This window comes from Oncorhynchus clarkii, chromosome 20, assembly GCF_045791955.1.
Source record: "Oncorhynchus clarkii lewisi isolate Uvic-CL-2024 chromosome 20, UVic_Ocla_1.0, whole genome shotgun sequence".
Classification (NCBI taxonomy): Eukaryota; Metazoa; Chordata; class Actinopteri; order Salmoniformes; family Salmonidae; genus Oncorhynchus; species Oncorhynchus clarkii.
This window is the reverse complement of record NC_092166.1, coordinates 19,302,653-19,328,257: the sequence shown is the minus strand read 5'-3', so window position 1 is coordinate 19,328,257 and position 25,605 is coordinate 19,302,653. Positions and strand designations below refer to the sequence as shown.

At 43.8% G+C, this 25,605-nt stretch overlaps 1 protein-coding gene across 1 annotated transcript in view; it reads right to left on the bottom strand.

Annotated features, from left to right (window-relative positions):
• Nucleotides 1-25,605, bottom strand: part of LOC139376040 (disco-interacting protein 2 homolog C-like) — a 244,325-nt gene that overhangs the window by 14,575 nt on the left and 204,145 nt on the right. Inside the window, 17 exon segments of the mRNA XM_071118137.1 lie at nucleotides 2,546-2,575; nucleotides 4,452-4,622; nucleotides 4,857-5,025; nucleotides 5,998-6,128; nucleotides 7,352-7,461; nucleotides 11,121-11,232; nucleotides 11,500-11,621; nucleotides 12,446-12,569; nucleotides 12,932-13,012; nucleotides 16,860-16,969; nucleotides 17,731-17,932; nucleotides 19,193-19,307; nucleotides 19,743-19,951; nucleotides 20,307-20,411; nucleotides 20,413-20,444; nucleotides 23,056-23,195; nucleotides 24,295-24,409. Coding sequence (XP_070974238.1) covers nucleotides 2,546-2,575; nucleotides 4,452-4,622; nucleotides 4,857-5,025; nucleotides 5,998-6,128; nucleotides 7,352-7,461; nucleotides 11,121-11,232; nucleotides 11,500-11,621; nucleotides 12,446-12,569; nucleotides 12,932-13,012; nucleotides 16,860-16,969; nucleotides 17,731-17,932; nucleotides 19,193-19,307; nucleotides 19,743-19,951; nucleotides 20,307-20,411; nucleotides 20,413-20,444; nucleotides 23,056-23,195; nucleotides 24,295-24,409 — 2,078 coding nt within the window.

The window sequence follows — 25,605 nt, the reverse complement described above, 5'->3', positions numbered from 1 at the left end:
GATAGTTCTGTAGAGGCTTGACTGCCCAGACACGAGAAACCAAGACCACAGTAGAAAACCCACAGTAGAAAACCCACAGTAGAAAAAACAACCTAATGTCAACATACATTACAGGCACATAGGCACCAACTTGAACAGTAGTTTGTGTGTGTGATAGCAATAGCATATTTCTATCTTATAGGTTAGTGAACAACTAAATAACTAATTGGAAGAATAAAGAGAAAACAAACGCAGAATCTCAATTGCATTTCCTTGATTCCACTTTTCCCCAGCCTAGCTCTGGTCCAAGGCATTAAGTGCAGCTTGCTGAGGCTGAGCCTTCCTCAACGCACTGGACCAGACCTATCCTCAATCCAGCCCCCTCTCCTCCCCAGGCAGATTGCATTACACCTGTGATTCAGTAGCATGTATTAATAGTGTGGCCAAGGCTTCGGCAGAGGAAGCATCACCACCCAACACCCACCACCATAGCAGAGACAACCATAGAGCTGCACATGCTAGACTGATTCAGCCCAGCCATAGACAGCCAGCCATAGAGCTACACATGCTAGATACGGACTCAGTCCAGAGCACAAGGCATCATCATAAAGCAGTACGGTAGTCACTCAAATAATAGTCACTCCAAAAGTCACTAGTCACACCAAAAGTCACTACAGTCACTCCAAACTATACCCAGTCCTACTAATGTAGGACAATACTAAAATACTTATTATATAGCAAATACTGCAATCATACTACTACTAAACTTGTCCAGATGTGCTTTAGCCAACTATACTGAACAAAAATATAAACGCAACATGCAACAATTTCAAAGATTTTATTGAGTTACAGGGGTCGTGCATTATCACGCTGAAACATGAGGTGATGGTGACTGATGAATGGCACGACAATGGGCCTCAGGATCACGCCACGGTATCTCTGTGCATTCAAACTACCATCAATAAAATGCAATTGTGTTCATTGTCTGTAGCTTGACGCGATACGGGTGGTCTGCGGTTGTGAGGCCAGTTGGACATACTGCCAAATTCTTTAAAACAACATTAGAGGAGGCTTATAGTAGAGAAATTAACATTCAATTATCTGGTAACATCTCTGTTTGGACATTCCTGCAGTCAGAATTCCAATTGCACACTCCCTCAAAACTTGAGACATCTGTGGCATTGTGTTGTGTGACAAAACTGCACATTTTTGAGTGGCCATTTATTGTCCCCAGCACAAGGTGCATCTGTGTAGTGATCATGCTGTCTAATCAGCTTCTTGATATGCCACACCTGTCAGGTGGATGGATTATCTTGGCAACGGAGAAATGCTCTCTAACAGGGATGTAAACACATTTGAGATAAATAAGCTTTTTGAGCATTTGGAACATTTCTGGGATATTTTATTTCAGCTCATGAAACATGGCACCAATACTTTACATGTTGCATTTATATTTATGTTCAGTGTACATGGCACTACAACACTAGTTAGAAGAGTTGGCTAAAGCACATACCGATTTGGACCGGGCTAGTACTACACTACAATCGTTCCACAGGGCTAGAGTCGTATGGTGTTGTTTAACAGTTCCTCCGTAGTTAAGAAGTTGTATCCCCTTTCCAGCTTTCTAGGTCTCAGACAGACCCTTAAGGCAGGGGTTCCCAACCCTCTCCTTGGGGCTCCACAGACGTTTCACATGTTTGTTTTAACCATAAACTGACACACCTGATTCAATTAGTCAAAGGCTTGATGATTAGTTGACTAATTGAGTCAGGTTTGACAGTTTAGGGTTAAAACAGACATGTGAAACGTTGAGGGGGCCCAAGGAAAGGGTTAGGAAACCCTGCCTTTATGTGTACTAAGGAGAAGCAGCCCGAATGAGCTGTGGCAGTATTTATTCCAAACTAGAGGCCACAATTGACATGTTGCCTCTGCACAGGTTAATGTTTCTGTACGGCAGAGTTTTAATATTAAAGAGCTGACCTTTTCTAAGTGCTAAGAGCTTTGCTAAGAGTCTCATATGGCACCTTTAGACAATAGAACAGGAGTAGGCAACCCTGGTCCTGGAGTGCCACGGCACTTCATGCTTTTGATTTAACCAACTTTGAAGACCAGGTGTGTTGAATTCAGGCAATCACTGAACTATTCAAATTAGCTCAGTTGGTCTGGTGTAGTGCCTACCGCTGCAGTAGAACAACTTGCTGCTACACAAAGCCTGCATCCCAAATGGTACCCTATTTCCTATATATTGCACTTATAGCTCCCCAGAATAGCTCCCCAGAATGGCCACGGTTCTCTTTTCCTATCCAATTAAATTAGTCAACATCACCATACAGAGAAGCTCTCAATCAAACCCCTGTGAGCGAAGTTTTTCTCTTACAAATCCTGACCCCTCATAAGCAACTAAGGAGCCTTGACCATAGCTGTGCCTGGCTATGCTACTGGTCCTGGTCCCTACCCGGTCCCCCCTGCCCTGTCCCTCCTACCCTGTCCACCCTATCCCTCCTGTCTCCTGCCTGCTTGCAACACCTGATGAAGAGGGTGATTAGGGAACATGAAAATCCCCTACCTGGTCAGCAAGCTTTCCCAGCCTGTGAGGCTATAGCAGCAGCAGGAGGAGGAGAGTGAAGAGGAGGTAGGAAGGAGAAATTAGGGGGTGGAGGGAGGGAGGGAAGGGGGTGAAGACAAAACCAAGTATGAGATATGTGGGTGGGGTTATGCAAAATAACAGGGGGGAGGGGGGGACGAAAATGTCAAATATAGAAATGGAAAAACAAATTTTTTTGAGAAGCAGTCTTAACTAATAAGAAGCTATGTTACAAACTGGGCTTATTAATAGCCAATAGATCAATGTTAGGTTAGAACATTTGGGGACATTTAAAATACAATAAGTTACATTTACATGATTACATCCATGTATTCTCAAGTTAAGAAGCATGTGTCAGAGGTAGCCTAATACCTTATTTACAATAACGTTTCAAAGGGAAAGATCTATACATGTTAAATAATTATGTTAAATACAACAAACATTTTAAACAGGCTTCTCGATTGGGCTTTTTATCAATCCATTCAGATTTCATTGGTTGATTGAACAGATATGTAGACCTGAAACAGGTGCAAATGGTATACTTATCACTATCTCATTGACATTTGAATAGTAAAGCTTACAATTTGATTTGATTTAAATAATAAAGCTTGCAAAATAAGTTGAATCATGTAAAAGAATGAGCAGCCCAAAATGAAAGCATGACATAGCAGCATGTGCAATGCTTATGGACAGCGGTGTTCCAGAGACATAGGGGACGTTTCAAATGGCACTCTATTCCCTATATAGTGCACAACCTTTGACCAGGGCCCATAGTCATGCACTATTTAGGTCATAGGGATACGCTGGGATACGCTGGGCTGTGTCTGGTAATTTGCTGTTGTTTTTATGAAAAGCAGAGCAGTAGAGAGGGTGAGATATGTACAGGATATCTATGTATGTTGGCTTTTCATCATGTAAACCCTGATAGGAGGATTATTACTGTAGGCCCCAGGGCCTGTAGCCAAATACCTGCTGGGAAAATCTCAACACTCCAAGATGCAGAGGAAATCTCAGACACCCCCATTTTCAGCTAGATCAGCTAGCATTATTGTACAACCCACTTTGTGCATACCAAATAGAACCCTATTCCCTATATAGTGCACTACTTTTGACTAGAGCCCTATGGGCTCTGTGTATGTAGGGTATCGGGTGCCATTTGGGACTCACTGAAGCCAGTGTAGAGAAACATGGAATTCCACAAGCCCCCCAAAAATACAATTCTGCCTGCATCATGACCAGACTTATGTTGTTGGAGAAATAACCTGTGTTGTGTTTCCAAGGTATCATGTTTCTCATCAGAACCGCATGGTTGTGTGTGTGTGTGTGTGTGTGTGTGTGGGTGTGTAGGCTCACAGAGAATACAGTTGCTTCCCAGGTTAAGTCACACAAATACAGACTAATGACTATACTCCATTAAATTAAATCAGATTAATCTCTCCTACCCCAAAAAACAAACAAACCACAATGCAACTAGTGAGTTAACAACGTCCCATTTCCAACCTGGGGAATAGGCTATGCAAACGATACTGAAGGCAGAGAGAAGGACAACAAGAAACAGTAGCAAGCCTTTCAACTAACACAAGACTACAACAGAGCCACAATAGACACCCACTGGCTAACATGTATGAAAGAGCATGTTGTCTACTGTGGGTAGAAACATTGGTAATAATATCCATTAAAATGTGGGATGCAGACAGAGCTTTCCTTTTTATTCAGTCTATCAGAGTTCCACTGGCGACAGAGTGGGGGACAGACAGGGACAGCACCCAAAGTCTCATTGCCAAATACTGAGCTAAGTAAGAGTTGCACATTTTATACAACTTTTTGAGGGACAGAGAGGGATGGAGTTTGTGGACTAGAGCAGAGAGGTGGAAGGGACTGACTGTACCTGCAGACAGACGGCCAGATTGACTCTGCAGCCGAACGAGGTGCTGACTGCTCGTGGGTGGAGGCCCAGGTCTTTGAAGAGCTTGGAAAAGGACTGAGTCAGAGCTATCCTGGGTCTCTCCTCTGCCACCACCACACACGTCCTGACCCGCGACAGGTCCAGGCCTCGAGACTTATGGAGAAGTGGGAGGAACAAAACAAAATGCATTAAACTGGATCAAACCAGAACTAACCAGGCAAGATGAGTCTGGGCTGATGGACTAGATTGTAATCAATCAATAAGTCAATCAATATTTTTACATTAGAGGTTGTCACAAAGTGTTTTACTCTCAGATCACCACATTGCAATAACATTTGATCTTATCTAAGTATCATTGTTGTGGTGATTTGGCGGATGGATACTTACTTTGAGGGATTCGGTCTGCAGGCCCAGGCCCTTGGTGCACAGCTCCATGACGCTGTAAGAGCAGAAGGTGTCCCTGACTTTGTATTGGCTGACAGCCAGCAGCCACAGAGCAGGGTTCACCTCCAACTCTGAAGGCGGGATCAGGATGGACTGGTGGCCGGAGTACACACTACAAAGTACACACAGGAGACAGAAAATATGAGCATACAAATACACATACACAGAGTGAATACACAAAAGGTTACACAGAGTGAGTACACACTACACACAGGAGATGGAAACGGAGTTCCAACATAAAAACGTTACTCTTCACACAAGTGACATGAGCCATTATGTACTTCCGACGACTACCAATCTAAACAACACACTTCAATACATTATGTATTCAGTGGCACCAGCGCGTTGATATATCATCACAAGGAGACGGACAGCGGGCTAGGCTAAACACAGCAGAATAATGACACATCATCACAAGGAGACAGACGGAGGGCTAGGCTAAACACAGCAGAATAATGATACATCATCACAAGGAGACGGACAGCGGGCTAGGCTAAACACAGCAGAATAATGATACATCATCACAAGGAGACGGACGGAGGGCTAGGCTAAACACAGCAGAATAATGATACATCATCACAAGGAGACGGACGGAGGGCTAGGCTAAACACAGCAGAATAATGATACATCATCACAAGGAGACGGACGGAGGGCTAGGCTAAACACAGCAGAATAATGATACATCATCACAAGGAGACGGACGGAGGGCTAGGCTAAACACAGCAGAATAATGATACATCATCACAAGGAGACGGACGGAGGGCTAGGCTAAACACAGCAGAATAATGATACATCATCACAAGGAGACGGACGGAGGGCTAGGCTAAACACAGCGGAATAATGCATAAGGCTGCATTGGGTTCCCCCCTCCACCAGGGTGAACATAGCAGGGTTTCTTCAGATCAGAGAGGTACAGGGGTAGCTGTGTGTGTGTGTGTGTGTGTGTGTGTGTGTGTGTGTGTGTGTGTGTGTGTGTGTGTGTGTGTGTGTGTGTGTACGTGGACAAAGCAGAGCTAGATGTGAGTGTGAGGTGATGAGTGGGCAGTGAAGAGGTTAGGAGGGTCCATCTCTCTCTCTGTCTCACCTGCAAAGGCACCAGATGACGAAGCCCAGGCCACAGTAGGGGTCCAGACAGATAGCCACCTCACGGGAGGGGTACAGCTCACACTGCAGCTTGATAGAACGGCAGAAGGCACTGGTGGCAGTGTGAGACATCTACACAGTCGGGAAGACAAGAACAATCACAAACGGGTTACAAATGTAGTTTTATCATTCTACTTGGCAAGAGTTGGGGTCCTAGCCGATCGCTGTCCTTGTCAAGCCAAACATGACAACCAGTGACAAGGAGCTGGCATGATGGCTCATACAGACTGGTACTCTGGCTAACTTGGCTACAACACAAACCAACAAAGACAGGCTACATATTGGTATCATTTGTACCCATGCTGTCATCTCATGTGCTTTACCAAATTATAGCCATGTAAACAAATGAAGCACAACATGACCGTGTTTCAGTCATTCATTAAAAAGGTTTCAATTGAACAGCATGAGAATTAGGAAACGCATTCCAGAAAACAATTCATCCAAATATTCTCATGAGCTGCTACTGTGAGTACCACTGCCTGAATCCTTGATCTTAATGAATGAATGAATTAAATGAGCTGCTACTGTGAGTACCACTGCCTGAATCCTTGATCTTAATGAATTAATTAATTAAATGAGCTGCTACTGTGAGTACCACTGCCTGAATCCTTGATCTTAATGAATGAATGAATTAAATGAGCTGCTACTGTGAGTACCACTGCCTGAATCCTTGATCTTAATGAAGGAATGAATTAAATGGCAAAACAATGACTCAACACAAGCGGCTGTATATACGGTGGGTTAATGCTGTCAGAACTGTGTGTGTGTGTATCCTCTCTAGTCGATATAAAGCTGTTATTGTCCCATTATTAAACAGTAGTTCCACTCCAGCCTGAGACCTTGTTAAAGTGCACAGCTGCATCCCAAATGACACCCTATTCCCTATAGGAACTGATAGCAAATTCCCTTATTGACCAGTGAATATATAAATCTTTCACAAGATGCTGTTTCACTGGATTTCCTACTGAGCTTCGTCAGACAGACAAAGGTTTCAACAAGGCCAGATTAACTGTGAACAAGACCTTCCATTGTATGGGTTTGGATCTGTGGCACCAGGGAGAATAGGCATTCTGAGTGAGCACTGTGCAGTACAGTGAGATTCAGCTTTTCATCCACAGCAGAGGGCTGGGATCAATAACTGCTTTCATGTTTTTGAAATGTCACCACTATCTTTTCACTCAGATGATCACGTTCAAAGTGTACGTCACACAGCTTGTTCCTGTTTCACTTCATATGCTTTTCGAGATGTCAGCCTCCCTGATAGGAGAACCACATTCTGGTTAAAAGTGGTTTACCTTCACTCCTGCTAGCATCCCTGTGGTGGACACACTGAAGTCCAGGTAGGCCAGCGTGTCTGGATTGGAGGGCTTGTACAACAGAGGAGGTTTCTTCTTTGGCAAATCATCTAGAGGAGCGAGAGAAAGGAAAAGACCACTGTTATCACCAATACCATCATATAGTGCACTTGGAAAGTATTCAAACCCCTGGATTTTTTCCACGTTATGTTACATTACAGCCTTATTCTAAAAACAATTTCATTAAACTGTTGTATTTTTTTCAATCTACACACAATAACAAAGCAAAACTGTTTTTTAGAAAGTTATATATATATGTACATACATACATACATACATACACACAGTGGGGAGAACAAGTATTTGACACACTGCCAATTTAGCAGGTTTTCCTACTTACAAAGCATGTAGAGGTCTGTCATTTTTTATCATAGGTACACTTCAACTGTGAGAGACGGAGTCTAAAACAAAAATCCAGAAAATCACATTTTATGATTTTTAAGCAATTAATTTGAATTTTATTCCATGACATAAGTATTTGATCACCTACCAACCAGTAAGAATTCGGGCTCTCACAGACCTGTTAGTTTTTCTTTAAGAAACCCTCCTGTTCTCCAATCATTACCTGTATTAACTGCACCTGTTTGAACTCGTTACTTGTATAAAAGATACCTTTCCACACACTCAATCAAACAGACTTCAACCTCTCCACAATGGCCAAGACAGAGAGCTGTGTAAGGACATCAGGGATAAAATTGTAGACCTGCACAAGGCTGGGATGGGCTACAGAACAATAGGCAAGCAGCTTGGTGAGAAGGCAACAACTGTAGGCGCAATTTTTAGAAAATGGAAGAAGTTCAAGATGACGGTCAATCACCCTCGGTCTGGGGCTCCATGCAAGATCTCACCTCGTGGGGAATCAGTGATCATGAGGAAGGTGAGGGATCAGCCCAGAACTACACGGCAGGACCTGGTCAATGACCTGAAGAGAGCTGGGACCACAGTCTCAAAGAAAACCATTAGTAACACACTACGCCGTCATGGATTAAAATCCTGCAGCGCACGCAAGGTCCCCCTGCTCAAGCCAGCGCATGTCCAGGCCCATCTGAAGTTTGCCAATGATCCAGAGGAGGAATGGGAGAAGGTCATGTGGTCTGATGAGACAAAAATAGAGCTTTTTGGTCTAAACTCCACTCGCCGTGTTTGGAGGAAGAAGAAGGATGAGTACAACCCCAAGAACACCATCCCAACCGTGAAGCATGGAGGTGGAAACATCATTCTTTGGGGATGCTTTTCTGCAAAGGGGACAGGACAACTGCACCGTATTGAGGGGAGGATGGATGGGGCCATGTATCGCGAGATCTTGGCCAACAACCTCCTTCCCTCAGTAAGAGCATTGAAGTTGGGTCGTGGCTGGGTCTTCCAGCATGACAACGACCCGAGAAGCATCTCAAGGTCCTGGAGTGGCCTAGCCAGTCTCCAGATCTGAACCCAATAGAAATTCTTTGGAGGGAGCTGAAAGTCCGTATTGCCCAGCGACAGCCCCGAAACCTGAAGGATCTGGAGAAGGTCTGTATGGAGGAGTGGGCCAAAATCCCTGCTGCAGTGTGTGCAAACCTGGTCAAGAACTACAGGAAACGTATGATCGCTGTAATTGCAAACAAAGTTTTCTGTACCAAATATTAAGTTCTGCTTTTCTGATGTATCAAATACTTATGTCATGCAATAAAATGCTAATTAATTACTTAAAAATCATACAATGTGATTTTCTGGATTTTTGTTTTAGATTCCGTCTCTCACAGTTGAAGTGTACCTATAATACAAATTACAGACCTCTACATGCTTTGTAAGTAGGAAAACCTGCAAAATCGTCAGTGTATCAAATACTTGTTCTCCCCACCGTATGTATACACACACACATATATATGTATACACACACACACACATTATATATATATATATATATATACAGTGCCTTGCGAAAGTATTCGGCCTCCTTGAACTTTGCGACCTTTTGCCACATTTCAGGCTTCAAACATAAAGATATAAAACTGTATTTTTTTGTGAAGACTCAACAACAAGTGGGACACAATCATGAAGTGGAACGACATTTATTGGATATTTAAAACTTTTTTAACAAATCAAAAACTGAAAAATTGGGCGTGCAAAATTATTCAGCCCCTTTACTTTCAGTGCAGCAAACTCTCTCCAGAAGTTCAGTGAGGATCTCTGAATGATCCAATGTTGACCTAAATGACTAATGATGATAAATACAATCCACCTGTGTGTAATCAAGTCTCCGTATAAATGCACCTGCACTGTGATAGTCTCAGAGGTCCGTTAAAAGCGCAGAGAGCATCATGAAGAACAAGGAACACACCAGGCAGGTCCGAGATACTGTTGTGAAGAAGTTTAAAGCCGGGTTTGGATACAAAAAGATTTCCCAAGCTTTAAACATCCCAAGGAGCACTGTGCAAGCGATAATATTGAAATGGAAGGAGTATCAGACCACTGCAAATCTACCAAGACCTGGTCGTCCCTCTAAACATTCAGCTCATGGAAGGAGAAGACTGATCAGAGATGCAGCCAAGAGGCCCAAGATCACTCTGGATGAACTGCAGAGATCTACAGCTGAGGTGGGAGACTCTGTCCATAGGACAACAATCAGTCGTATATTGCACAAATCTGGCCTTTATGGAAGAGTGGCAAGAAGAAAGCCATTTCTTAAAGATATCCATAAAAAGTGTCGTTTAAAGTTTGCCACAAGCCACCTGGGAGACACACCAAACATGTGGAAGAAGGTGCTCTGGTCAGATGAAACCAAAATTGAACTTTTTGGCAACAATGCAAAACGTTATGTTTGGCGTAAAAGCAACACAGCTCATCACCCTGAACACACCATACCCACTGTCAAACATGGTGGTGGCAGCATCATGGTTTGGGCCTGCTTTTCTTCAGCAGGGACAGGGAAGATGGTTAAAATTGATGGGAAGATGGATGGAGCCAAATACAGGACCATTCTGGAAGAAAACCTGATGGAGTCTGCAAAAGACCTGAGACTGGGACGGAGATTTGTCTTCCAACAAGACAATGATCCAAAACATAAAGCAAAATCTACAATGGAATGGTTCAAAAATAAACATATCCAGGTGTTAGAATGGCCAAGTCAAAGTCCAGACCTGAATCCAATCGAGAATCTGTGGAAAGAACTGAAAACTGCTGTTCACAATGCTCTCCATACAACCTCACTGAGCTCGAGCTGTTTTGCAAGGAGGAATGGGAAAACATTTCAGTCTCTCGATGTGCAAAACTGATAGAGACATACCCCAAGCGACTTACAGCTGTAATCGCAGCAAAAGGTGGCGCTACAAAGTATTAACTTAAGGGGGCTGAATAATTTTGCACGCCCAATTTTTCAGTTTTTGATTTGTTAAAAAAGTTTGAAATATCCAATAAATGTCGTTCCACTTCATGATTGTGTCCCACTTGTTGTTGATTCTTCACAAAAAAATACAGTTTTATATCTTTATGTTTGAAGCCTGAAATGTGGCAAAAGGTCGCAAAGTTCAAGGGGGCCGAATACTTTCGCAAGGCACTGTAGATTATAAATTATATTTCTGACACAGTCATTTGTCTCGATTGGTCGCAAGATCTTTGCGTCGGTGTCTGTTGTAAAGAAGCCCGCACTTCTTCCAGAGCCTCTAGCTGAGGTGGCTAATGGATTCTCTCTGAGGCGAGTGATGCAGCGTGGGTAAATGTAGTCTCTTACCGGTGTCCAGGACAGGAGGCCAGGTTCTGACGTCCACTGCTGCCGACGCCTCCTTCGACCTCAGCAGTTTACAGATCACCGCTGTGGTCATCATACACGCCGAGCGGCTCACCTGGGGGCACACACACGTTAGGAAAAACACACACGTTGGGACACAAACATGTTAAGAGACCTAAGTGCATGTTCAAACACACACGCATGTACGCACCTGCACACGCGCACTGTAAAATGCTCCAGAAATGGTCTATGAGTGAGAAGGGAAACTCCTGCTCTAATATCACCTCCTACACGGTGCGTCTCCTTTTACATTTCCCTTCTCCAAATAAAAGGTCCGTTGTGATGCGATGACTTGACACATGGATGTCAACGAGGCACTTACCTCTACGATCATCTTCACCGTGGGCAGAGTGGTGGCGATGTTCTGGGGGTGCGGAGGTCGCACGGTGATTGGCACACAGCCCGCGTACAGGCACCCGTAGAACGCTGCGATCAGGTCAATCCCTGCATGAAGGACACAGAGAGAGAGAGAAGGGGAATGGAGTGAAGAGGAGGGAAGAGGAATGAAGAGGGAAGATAAGTGAAGAGGAAAGACGAGTCAAAAGGCATAAAGAATATTAGTTCCCATCCCTCTGTCCATGAGGCCCCGTGCTGAATCTGAGCCAGCCTCCAGACAGACAGACAGACAGCTCTCAGGACAAGGTGTAGTATTGAGCTGGCTGTCCTAGAGACAGTTAATTGAATGGCTCTCAGGCAATCACCCTTGTCGGGATTTGTCCTGCATGACTGAGTTTCTTCATTATGGACCTATGGTTCACTCTGAACGCTTGAATGTCCCTGGCTCCCAAATGCTGATGGAGTTCCAAATTAGAGTTCTACCTTCTAAAACCTGGAACATTCAGTCCTGTCTCTCGCCAAAGGCCTTAAAAATTGATTTTTTTGAGTCACACAGTGTGTGCCATTAAAGATCAGCACAATCTTGCTGGAAGTACTATTCTATCATAGTGGGATGTGGCTCAGGCCCTCTTGTCTTGTCAGCACTGAATGCTTCTAGGTTGATGAATGACAACAAGAAAACAGAACCTATCCCATTTGCGCGCCAGTGGGGTGTAGATGTTTAGATGTTTTTTTATTGTAGCGACACATGATGGGAAGGAAATCTTAGCTTAGTTCGTCATCGCTTATTTATGCTGTATGGATGAGGTAGGCAACTAACCGAAAGATGGGAATGGACAGGGACATGTTATTGGGATGCACAATAACTGACAACACACAAACCCAGTGACAGACATGTCGTGTGTGTGTGTGTGTTTGTACACCAGACATACCAGGGGGGTAGACGAGCGCAACGTGATCCCCGTCCTGCAGGTGTCCTCGCTCCGCCAGCATGGTAGCAATCTTCTCTGCTCTCTTATGCAACTGGACACATGACAGCGAGCTGGCTATCGTCCCCTGTAGTCACACACACACACACACGCGCACACGCACGCACACAAAAACACACACAGAGAGAGTGACAGAGAGAGACAGAGAAAAACAGAGAGAGATGAAGAGACAGAGAGAGACAGACAATCAGAAATGACCACAGATACAGTGTCATGCAAAACTGCTGAATCAATACTAGATAGCAAGAAAATTATGATTTACAGTCAACATTTTCAATGGGTCTTTGATAGGGTTACTTCAAATAAAATCCTGATGTGTTTCTCTAACAGCCGGCAACAATGCCGACTATTTCAGTAGCTACTGCTATGTTTACAAAACATGTTAGGAGTCAGGTGTGAACAATCACAATACAGCCAGACCACACCTACCCTTGAGTTGAGCAGTGTGTAAAGCACATGTTCCGGAGTGGTCTGGGCCCTCCATTGTAACACTTCAGAGAGAAAGAGGAACTAAACAAATAGAAAGAAAGAGGAAAGTAAGCCTGCCGCTGGATGCCCAGGTCACACTGAGAGGAGGGGACATTCTGACTCAGTGTTAAAATCAGACAGGAGGACAACCAGGTGTCACAAATCACACCCTATTCCCTGTTTAGAGTGCACTACGTTCACCCAGGGCATGCATGGGGCTCTGGTAAAAAGCAGTGCACTATATAGGGAATAGGGTACCATTTCACAAAACCTGTTAGCCTTTTGAGGAGAAGATGTTAGTCCTTTTCATATTAGAAGGTGACACGAGTTCTTAATAAAACATAGCATTCTTGCAGCACAATGAACTGCACTCATAATATTTCAACCCTGAGGGAGAGAGAGACAGAGAACGATAGAGGGAGAGAGAGAAAGGGTAGCCAGCACACAACACATGAGCTCCATTTTGGTGCAGCAGATATAAAGGACAGTGTGAGGAATGAGAAGGGGCCAAGCGTGTCTCAGCTTTATGCATTTTTCAAAGTTTGATCCGTGGGGGCAGTGGAGGAGTAAATAGAGGTAGTGTAATTCATGTCAATTGCAGTTTGGATCTGTGGGAGGCACAGAGCAGGACAGTTAGGAGTCTGTAGTGTAATATTGCCTGTCTTCATGCCTGGTTTTATAGTGACGAATTAGAAATACAATATGCACCGTTTTAATCCACCGGGTCCAACTGCTACAGATAGAGGATCACAGACGACAGGACTTACAGTACTTCGCTGCTCTGAACTCCAGGGCCTGAGCAAAATCCACCCACCACCAACAGTCATCTTAGCATGTGTGTCTAGTTTTTGAAAAAGGCTGTGAAAATTAGAGCCGTTGAAAGTGTTTAGTTTTACACTAGGGCTCTTGCCATTAAGTAGGAACAGATGCTGTCCTGTTGAAACACAGTCATTTGATATTTCCTGTCTAATTCCATAGGAAGGCCTGTTTTCAACAGACACACAAAACAGACTACTTCCTGTGAACCCCGTAAATGTTCCAAATTGCACCCTATTCCCTACATAGTATACTACTTTTGACCTGGGCACATAGGGCTCTGGTCAAAAGTAGTGCACTACAAGTGAGGGGCTGCCTGAGACTAAGTGAATCCCTCTCTGCACCCAAACAAACATTAAGACAGGAACTTATTCCAGTCTACCAACACCTCAACAACATTAGGAAAATACAAACACTTTCCTGATGAAAACATCACTCAGGAACTTGCCATTAGCCCTGTGGATAATTTAATAAAACCAATGTATTCTGTTCGCTCTCTGATCACAGAAAACCGTCCCACTACTGTAGAGGGGAAACTACATATCTCTGGATCAGTAGGAGACCGAGAGGCCCAAGCTTCATCCCAATTGACACCCTATTCGGTATATAGTGCACTACATTTGACAAGAGCCTATATGCTTGGGTAGTGCTCTACATAGGGAATAGGGTGCCATTTGGGATGCAATCCCGGTATTGTCAGAGTTGCGACAGCTAGAAGACATAGAGACTGATAGAAAGTGCTGAGCTTTGTATTGAACTGTGACGGCCCACCCTCTCCTCTGAGATTCCCCCAGTGCTCCAGTGAAGCCTGACCCTTCCACTCAGTACAGAATAGTACAAAGACCTTTTGTCTTTAAATCAGCCCAGGCAGTCAGTGTCTGTCTGTAACTCAGATTCCAGGGCCTAGGTTAGAATCAGCAGAGAAGAGCTTCATCTGTTAGTTAAAAGAGTCTGTGACTCCAGAGTTTAAGAGGATCGGCTGTCATGATCAAAGTGGATAGCTTAAGAGTCTTTAGTGTTATGTGACGAGGTGGTCAGTGGTGTACGTTTTCAGCAACAGTAACATGAAGTTTACCACAAAGTATTAGTTGCCCTAGCAACGCTCATATTGCATACATTGTTAAAACATGCTAGAGCAGCAACCATTACCTACCACACATGGCTAGACCCACCCAAAAAATCACAACATTTTATATAAGGGAAATCAAGCTACGAAGAATAAGAAAAACCCATTCACACAGAGGGCCTGATTTTCAGATGGATGAGCATACAGACAGAAAGATGGTCCATCCGGGTGGATTAAGGTGATGAAGAGAGAGAAGCAGCAGAGATAGTATTATGGTTTGGTTGGCATGCTGAACAGAACAGAGGAAGGGATACAGACTGATGGTTGCTAGGGGGATTAGATCACATGAAAGTGTACATGAACAGTCTGAGTCAGAGGAATCCGAGCCACACCACAAACAATTTCTGCATCCCAAATGTCACTGTATTCCCTATATATATTGCACTACTTTTAACCAGAGCGCTATGGGCCCTGGTCACAAGTAGTGCACTATATAGGGAATAGCATGCTGTTCGGGATACAAGCCAATGTGTCCTGTCCTCATGAGGGAAAGTAGAAACAGAAGAAATCTGTGTCTGTTGTGTTGTCACAGTTGTTTGCCTTGTCACTTCACATTAGAGGGCATACTGCCTAAGTGGCAGCCAGATGGGGTAAATGATGAGATTTTTCTGAATTAGAGAAAGTAGAAATCAATTCTGTCTCCGCTACGCTACGGCTACCCTCACCGTCGTTCAGCGCCACCAGCCAGGCACTACACATTTCTTTATTAATAATGACTTTCCACACCACTGCCATGGTAAAAGAAAGTGCTATCAAATCTAGTCTGACAAATCACATAGCTACACACCCTTAATGTTTGTACACCTCTATTGACAGGGGTTTCGTCCTAAATGGCAGCCTAATCCCTTTGTAGTGCACTACTTTTGACCAAAGCCGTATGGAACCTGCTCAAAAGTAACCAACCAAGACAACACAATCCTTCACTAATCTGTTTACTAGTCTGATCTGCCATCCACTATGTGGCCTGTCTTGGGAAAACCTGACCTAAATGTGAAGTAAGGGCTTAGAGAAGCCCAGACGAGATCCCAGTCTGTGTGACTGGGATGTTGATGAAGGGATTGTTCAAACACTCTTTGGAAATAGAGGGGAAGCAAAGGAGACAAGAAACCTGGAAGCCTAGTGTCAATACATAGAACCACTGCGAGAACACACCAAACTGTGTGCCAAATGGCTCCTTATTCCCTATATAGTTAGTGCACTACCTTTGACCAGGGCCCATAAGGATAGGGTGTCATTTGGGGTGCAGTCCATGGGTACACTTACACACCCTATTATTAGGTATCTCAGAGACAGAGAGCCTCTTACACTTAAGGCTATGAAATCGAAGTGAAATGTCTTACTGTGCCTACGAAATATCTTAAAGTGGCCTGTCTCTGTGATGCTTTTAAAGGATTTGTTCCATATTAGTCCTGTAACAACATTCGTCTACTGTTACCAGTACAGTTTTAGTCTTTAAATTGAGTCTAACGCAGACAATACATCTGACTGGACAGCAGAGCTATGGGGCTGTTGTCGGTATTACTCCGTCCATATAAATGCTTAGAGATCATGAATGAAAGAATAGAATTAGAAAGATCATATATAGAAAACAGAAGATGTTACATAAAGCATTCAAATGACTTGAGGAGACTACAGATGAATAATGGTCGAACTACCACTACACTGTTGTGTATAAGGGGGTCAAACGAGCGTAGATGGTCAAATGAAACATGAAGAGCGTGCCAGATTAAACCGGGCCAGGATGTGTCCCAAATGGCACCCTATTCTCTATACAGCGCACTACTTTTGACCAGGGACCGACCATAGGGCTCTTGTCAAAAGTATTGCACTATGTAGGTGAAAATAATGCCATTTGGGATGCATCATCAAATTCAGCTAGTGGCCCACAGTCGATGGTTTAATGAGTGTGTTGATGAAAACCAAGCCCTCAGAGAGCCACACACACACCTTTCTTGCCTGATCATTGTCTTCCATCTGGCCCAAGTCCCTGCCACTAGCCTGGGCAATCCTCTTCCCCGAAACCAGGTTCCCCACCATCACAGAGGCAGGCCCGATCTCTGTGGACAGAGGCATAGGGGTCAGACATACATACCTACACAGTCACACACAGTCACACACAGTCACACACAGTCACACACAGTCACACACAGTCACACACATACACACACGGGGGTGGTCTATATCCCTGGCTGTGATCTGTAGTGATATACACTGGCTCACATTGTGTGTGTGCAGTGAATTCCCCCTAATCCCCAGAAGACATTTTCAGTGACAGGGTGTGCTGAGATTGACCTTGTGTTCAGAGGCAAATGGAACTGAATGGGTGGGTCAATTGACTGGAGGATTCTACTCTGACAGAGTGCCTTTCAGACAGAAATGGCCAGAGAAACTTGTGCTGCAAAGGAAGATCTATCTAGGAGGAACACAGTCTAATGGAGAGAGGTGACAGCTGAGATACGGGATGGAATGTGTTGGATCAGATGGGAAGCATGCTACAATAGTCATCGGACCAGATTACAATACACTCCCTGTACAGTTCTCAATCTGCATGATCTTAGTTCTACACCTCATCCAACGTTATAAACACATATGAAGAAGTTGAAATAAATGAATGTAGATATCTCTATCTCCCTATCTGAACAGGTTTTCAAATATAAATCTAATATACATCTAAGTGAATCTAATTGCTCTGATCTGAACTGACTTCATTGCACCCAATAAAACCACACAAACTAAGGATTTCAATTCAACAAATGAACTATCAATCCCCTAGGCAGACCCACTCAGGATGGTGTGCTACGGTGTAACAGTGTCTCACCTGGTTGTTTCTGCCGGGGCTTGGGCAGGTTGGTGACACAGGTATGAGGGCACATGAGGACGTTGCAGGGGTGCAGGGAGCCCTCCAGGAACAGCTGCTTGGTCTCTGACAGGTGGATTCCCCCCAGAGGGGTTTTAGGAAGGGTGTTGGAGGGGACCAGTGCCAGGCAATACACCCCAACCTGGTGGATCCCATCTATGGCCTGTATGGGGAGGGAATGCAATGGGAGTGAATGAGAGAAAACCGACAGGCCACGAGCTTCAACGGCGCGTCAAATTAGTCTATTTGTCTTGCATCACCGCGGAGCAATGCTGGTAAAATGAGCTGATTAACTGTCAGAAAATAGACTGTTACGTCTGGAGTTGTGAAATGTGTCTATTTAGTGTTGATACGTTTAACTGCCAGTGCCAATATTATGTTTAGGCTAGTGCTTATGATACACAGTGTAGCAATGCAACGACATTGTATACATTTATCAACTGGATTGTGTTTCGGAATTATAGATCATGTTGTCAATTTCATTTCTTACCAGTAGGCTATCACTGTCTTAGCTTACAGCCAATTTGGTTGATGACGTTCAAACAGGGTGCATGGTTAGTGTGTGCCTTAGAAGAACTGTTATGATCTCCGCTATGCTAAGTAGACTAAAGATGTACTTGAAAATGTATTGGACTGTAAGATATGGTTTATCAGTCAAATAGGCTACATATGAAAACAACTGCCTACCTGTGTTGATTTCAACCACAGGCATATAGCCTAGGCAGGCTACGGCTGGAAAACTCAAGGAATGCCCATTTCGAGAAACAATACAACTGTTTACTATGGATGTTCAAGACAATTATAGTGGCATATGCGACGCACTGTATCTGAACTGACACTGTCCCAAAAATGTTGTGTGTTCTGGGATTTAGGGTGATGTGTGTCCCATAGGCCTCTGGTCAAAAGGAGTGCATTATATAGGGAATAGTGTGCCATTTGTGACACAATCAGATAGACCTACAGCAGTAAAGACATACCATATATCGCCTGCATGTGGAGGAACAGTGATTGTTAGTGTTTGAGGCATGCAAAGTATGGCTAATGGACAAATCCTAACTGCCACTTAAGTTACATTCTCACTTGGTCTACCATTGACATCAATACATGACTAAGTGAATATTCGACTTAAGTGGAACTAGGTGATTAGATTTGGCTACATAAAAGTCGTAAAGAAAGTACAGACATCAAGGCCATGTGTAACTGGATCAAGAGGAAGAGAACATTTTTTACTGCAATCATAAAGCTGCAGAAAGATATAATAGAGAACCACAGTCTCTTTAGCAATGGACAAGAACCTAGAGGGCTGGGTTACAGTACAGGGCTTTACATCAGTCTACTGGTGTGTGTGTGTGTGTGTGTGTGTGTGTGTGTGTGTGTGTGTGTGTGTGTGTGTGTGTGTGTGTGTGTGTGTGTGTGTGCATACCTGCAGCACTCTACTCATCCACTGAAAGCTGTCCTCTTCTGTAGAATCAGGTCTCTGCTCTGCCACCACCACAATCCTCTCATCATGTAACACAGTGATGGAGAACACTGCTATCCTGGAGCACATAGAGACAGGAGACAGACCATATAATTACAAATATAATGACTTATATGATCTCTATGAGACCAATACTGTTAGCACACTGCTATCCTGGAGCACAGAAAAACACAGACCAATACTGTTACCAACACAGCATTAGCAGAGACACACAACATCAATCAATCAGCTACAATCACCATACTTTATTCATTAAGTAGTGTCAGGAGTTTTACCAGTCCACTTGACTTGATCAAGAAATATAACCTATATCTAGGGTCCAGAGTCTATTCTATAACCTATATCTAGGGCCCAGAGTCTATTCTATAACCTATATCTAGGGCCCAGAGTCTATTCTATAACCAACATTTAGGGCCCAGAGGCTTACCTGGTCAGGACACATGTTCAGGAAAACTCCTGTCACTATATACACAACAGATGGATTAGAACCCACCTCCCCCTGTAGACAAACTTCATGGGCTCCACAGCCAGGGCTGTAGCCACGATGTCATCAGCGTTGTGCCTCCTTCCACCCACCACCATGAGGCCGTCCATCTTGCCAGCGATGAAGCACAACCCCCCAGGACCCACGAAGCCCAGTAAGCCTGTCCTGGTGAAGGGGTACTCACTGATGGGAGCCCCAACACTGTTCATGGGGAACACCTAGAGTACACAGACACACACACACATTAGTTTATCACAGTCATAAAAACCAGCAATACACACACAAGCATCACACACAATCCCTGAAATTCAGGTGGATAAAGTGATGGTTAAATTAGCCCAATGGCTAAATAAAACTAATTAATGAATGAACTAACAAATCACATAAGGGTGCAATTCCATTAAATGAGTCTCTCTCCACTAATGGATTAAAGCACACTTGAGGAATTGTGAATGTGTTTTTCAGACTACGGAAGCAACAGCAGTTGTTAGAGTCAATCCTCAGGAGCTTCACTTGTCCCTAGCCAGGATCCAGGGGTAGCTCAACCCACAGGCCCATGCTGTTAGGCCTCACCTCAAAGGTGTTCTTGGTCATGCCTGAGAGACCGTAGTACGACGTCCCCGTGGCGACAGAACACACACACAGCTCCCCGATCTCATCTGTTTTGCATAACTGCGGAAACCCCATCTGGTTTCACGACGCACATGAGAGCTGCAAGAAATTCAAAAGAGGAGGGGAAAAAGAGGGGAGAGATTGAGGCCCAAAGTTTATTAGCAAATAGCGAGAGAAGAGATTTTGGAGAAGTGGCCCAGCCACCTCCCCGGATCAAGCCAAGTGCACTTAATTATATCGTCACTGTATTACTCTGCAGCACATAGCTGAGGAAACTGAGGGTGCGTCCAAAATGGCACCTTTCCTGATTAGGTGCACTACTTTTGACCAGAGCCTTATAATGCCCTATATAGGAATAGGGTGGCATTTGTGACGCAAGCCTGGTGTGTTCAGAGGTGGAGAGGACAGTAGAAAGGTGTTGGGTGCTTCAAGACCACATCAACACACTTCCAGGAAGCCCTTAACAGACGGTAGGTGGGGTGGTTACGTTCACCCTTATCTGTTGCTGGTAGGAGACAGGTTAAGAAAGGGTTAGGGAGGTGGTAGGGGTGGCCCGGGCCCCTGGGTCATGGCTGCAGGGTCTCTGTGTGGGTGTAGAGGTCCTGTATAGACTACTATCAGAGCAGCCAGACACTCATCTGGGCACCACATGCAGGGTAAGATGTGACTCTCTGGTCTCTAGAAACCACTACACACCCTACCCTATTTCCTTATATACAGTTGAAGTCGGAAGTTTACATACACTTAGGTTGGAGTCATTAAAACTAGTTTTTCAAACACTCCACAAATGTCTTGTTAACAAACTATAGTTTTGGCATGTCGGTTAGGACATCTACTTTGTGCATGACATAAGTCATTTTTCCAACAATTGTTTACAGACAGATTATTTCACTTATAATTCACCGTGGGTCAGAAGTTTACACACACTAAGTTGACTGTGCCTTTAAACATCTTGGAAAATTCCAGAAAATGATGTCATGGCTTTAGCAGCTTCTGATAGGCTAATTGACATCATTTGAGTCAATTAGAAAATCATGGGAAAATCAAAATAAATCAGCCAAGATCTCAGATTTTTTTTTTGAAGACCTCCACAAGTCTGGTTCATCCTTGGAAGCCATTTCCAAATGTCTGAAGGTACCACGTTCATCTGTACAAACAATAGTACGCAAGTATAAACACCATGGGACCACGCAGTCGTCATACCACTCAGGAAGGAGATGCGTTCCTGTCTCCTAGAGATGAATGTACTTTGGTGCGAAAAGTGCAAATCAATCCCAGAACAACAGCAAAGGACCTTGTGAAGATGCTGGAGGAAACGGGTACAAAAGTATCTATATCCACAGTAAAACAAGTCCTATATCGGCATCCTTGCTCAGCAAGGAAGAAGCCACTGCTCCAAAACCGCCATAAAAAGCCAGACTACAGTTTGCAACTGCACATGGGGACAAAGATCGTACTTTTTGGTGAAATGTCCTCTGGTCTGATGAAACAAAAATAGAACGGTTTGGCCATAATGACCATTGTTACATTTGGAGAAAAAAGGGGGTCAATATATCTTCTTTATACGTGGTCTTGCCGGTCACTTATGAGGCTTCTGTGAGTAATGCCAGGATTTTTGAATGGAAAACAAGATTCCATTAAATGGAAACTCATTATCGGCATAAATATTAACTTCTGCTGTATCTCAAAGGAATCATTTTTGGCTGAATCAGGCATACATCAAGTTATTGTGTGTCGGTGTCTGGTAAATTCAAAACATCTACGCATTTTCTGTTGTTTGTTATAATGCTTTCTATCCTTGTTAGGGGCATAAAGCAGACATAAAGCTGTGTTATGGGGCATAAGGCAGACATAAAGCTGTGTTAGGGGCATAAGGCAGAGATACAGCTGTGTTAGGGGCATAAGGCAGACATAAAGCTCTGTTATGGGGCATAAGGCAGACAAAGCTGTGTTATGGGGCATAAGGCAGACATAAAGCTGTGTTTGGGGCATAAGGCAGACATAAAGCTGTGTTTGGGGCATAAGGCAGACATAAAGCTGTGTTAGGGGAATAAGGCAGACATAAAGCTGTGTTAGGGGCATAAGGCAGACATAAAGCTGTGTTAGGGGCATAAGGCAGACATAAAGCTGTGTTAGGGGCATAAGGCAGACATAAAACTGTGTTAGGGGCATAAGGCAGAGATAAAGCTGTGTTAGGGGCATAAGGCAGACATAAAGCTGTGTTAGGGGCATAAGGCAGACATAAAGCTGTGTTAGGGGCATAAGGCAGACATAAAGCTGTGTTAGGGGCATAAGGCAGACATAAAGCTGTGTTAGGGTATAAGGCAGACATAAAGCTGTGTTAGGGTATAAGGCAGACATAAAGCTGTGTTAGGGGCATAAGACAGACATAAAGCTGTGTTAGGGACATAAGGCAGACATAAAGCTGTGTTAGGGGCATAAGGCAGACATAAAGCTGTGTTAGGGGCATAAGGCAGACATAAAGCTGTGTTAGGGGCATAAGGCAGACATGAAGCTGTGTTAGGGGCATAAGGCAGACATGAAGCTGTGTTTGTTGTAGGGTTGCATAATCTCTAGTAACTTTCCAGAAATTCCCAGGTTTTCCAGAAATACATGTTGCAGGTTACCAGATTCCTTCTTATTCCCATCTGATGCTGGGAATCTACCAGCCATGACTTCTGGAAACCTTGACATTTCTACCCTTGCTTACCTCCTGGCATGGCGGTGCCCACGTCCTGCAGGGTGAGAACAGACAGCTTCTCCTCAGAGTCCACCCTGATGACCCCGTGGCTCAGACCCTGCATGGACAGTACTCCTCTCCCCGGGGGCTGGTTACTGTCATCTGTCGGCCTATTAAGAAGATTATTACTTTATTGTCCATTTACTTAATGAGCAACAGAAATGTGTCTTCTGCATATCTCATTGACCCTGATAGACATACGCATTCAGTAGATACCTATATGGTCGTTCTATATGAATTCATTACATACCTACATGGTCGTTCTATATGAATGCAGTACATACCTACATGGTCATTCTATATGAATGCAGTACATACCTACATGGTCGTTCTATATGAATTCAGTACATACCTACATGGTCGTTCTATATGAATGCAGTACATACCTACATGGTCGTTCTATATGAATGCAGTACATACCTACATGGTCGTTCTATATGAATTCATTCACTTTTTGACCGCACCCTTTTTATTTAAACAAAACCTTCCATACTTGTTTGCCCATGGTAGAAATGGTCAGAAAAGGGGTGTGGTCAAAAAGTGATTAATCTAGAAGGACAATATACACAGAGAGCTTGGGTTCAAAACCAGGGTCAGCCACAGTGTAGTTCCACTATCAGCAATTCCAAAAATACACATCCACCAATCAAAACCTTCATCCCATTCAAACAACAGCCAATTAGAGGGCTAGAGCTGTGGCTGTTCCCGAAGCTCAACGCCCATGGGACAACGGAAGGTTATAAAAAAAAAAACAGGACAACGCCACAATGGGGGGTGCTTTCATTAGAGTTACTGCGTGTGTGTCCGTGCGTGTGTGTCCGTGCGTGTGTGTCTGGGCAACAGAAGAGAAACTGCCATATGTTTTATTGGCATGCCGTTTATTAGATTTGTGAGTTTGAAACTGTGTTTGCTGGAAATAAAATCATGTAATTGCCACAGTACCCGTAATGGCAAGATGCATGTGGTGCACACAGTGAGCATTTTACAGTGTCATAATCAAGAGCAGGGAGTGAAATCTCAAATTACAGGAAAAAGTTAATTAAACTTGCCCTCGTTTGTGTAAGCAGTGGCTATTTGAAGTTGAGCTACTCTATGTAACAGATGGATGAAAAAACACTGACCTTAAAATACCACAGGACAGTAAACGTAAGAGTTTCTTTTTTTTAAGAGCATATAAGTTAATACCAACAAGAGTGTGTGTGTGTGTACCTCCTGATGGCTACAGTGAGGGCCTCTGGAGAGCTGGCACAGGGACAAATAACCTCCGGCTTCAGCCCCTTACTCTGAAAGACATTGAGGAACGCATCGCACGACGAGATGGACCCTGAGAGAGAGGAAGAGAGAGGGGAGAGAAAGAGAGAGAGAGGGATGAGAGAGAGGAAGACAGAGAAAGATAACATAAGTTAAGAGTCAATGTTGAAGAACAAACAGATATCCAATCATGCTACTACAGACTGACTTATTGACAGACTTGCTCATTCAAATTTAAGTTGTGCGGTTTTCGAGTGGGTTGGAAGCAATATATATTGCTCCGGTGCGAGGGGAGGAGAACTCAAATCCAATACATTATACCAATCTAACATGTCAGCATTGTTTGATTATGTGGACAACTGTTACAGCAGGTTAATTGCTGTGGCACAGTTGATTTGCTCCATGCTTGCACTGCTTGTCAGCACCACCATAACCCTGTCAAGCTGAGCTCAGACGCTGAGCACACATACTGCTCATTATCAAATGACGTTATCGAATTTCACTGCCTTCCGTTACCAGGTCTCACTGCCTCTTAACCATTCTCTTAACCCATTTGTTCCTTTCAATTATATTCTTTAGATTCACATTTATAAGGCTAGCATTGGAAAAGAACAGCATCACTCAACCCTTACCCTCCCCATAGGTACAGTTGAAGTCGGAAGTTTACATACACTGTAGCCAAATACATTTGAACTCAGTTTTTCACAATTCCTGACATTTAATCCCAGTAAAATTCCCGGTGTTAGGTCAGTTAGGATCACCACTTTATTTTAAGAATGTGAAATGTCAGAATAATAGTAGAGATAAGGATTTGATTTATTTCATCACATTCCCAGTGTGACAGAAGTTTACATTCACTCAATTAGTATTTGGTAGCATTGCCTTTACATTTTTTAACTTGGTTCAAATGTTTCAGGAAGCCTTCCACAAGCTTCCCACAATAATTTGGGTGAATTTTGGCCCACTCCTCCTGACAGAGCTGGTGTAACTGAGTCAGGTTTGTAGACCTACTTGCTCGCACACGCTCTTTCAGTTCTGCCCACATATTTTCTATAGGATTGAGGTCAGGGCTTTGTGATGACCACTCCAATACCTTGACTTTGTTGTTCTTAAGCCATTTTGCCACAACATTGGATTTATGTTTGGGGTCATTGTCCATTTGGAAGACACATTTGCGACCAAGCTTTAACTTCCTGACTGATGTCTTGAGATGTTGCTTCAATATATCCACATCCTTTTCCATCCTCATGATGCCATCTATTTTGTGAA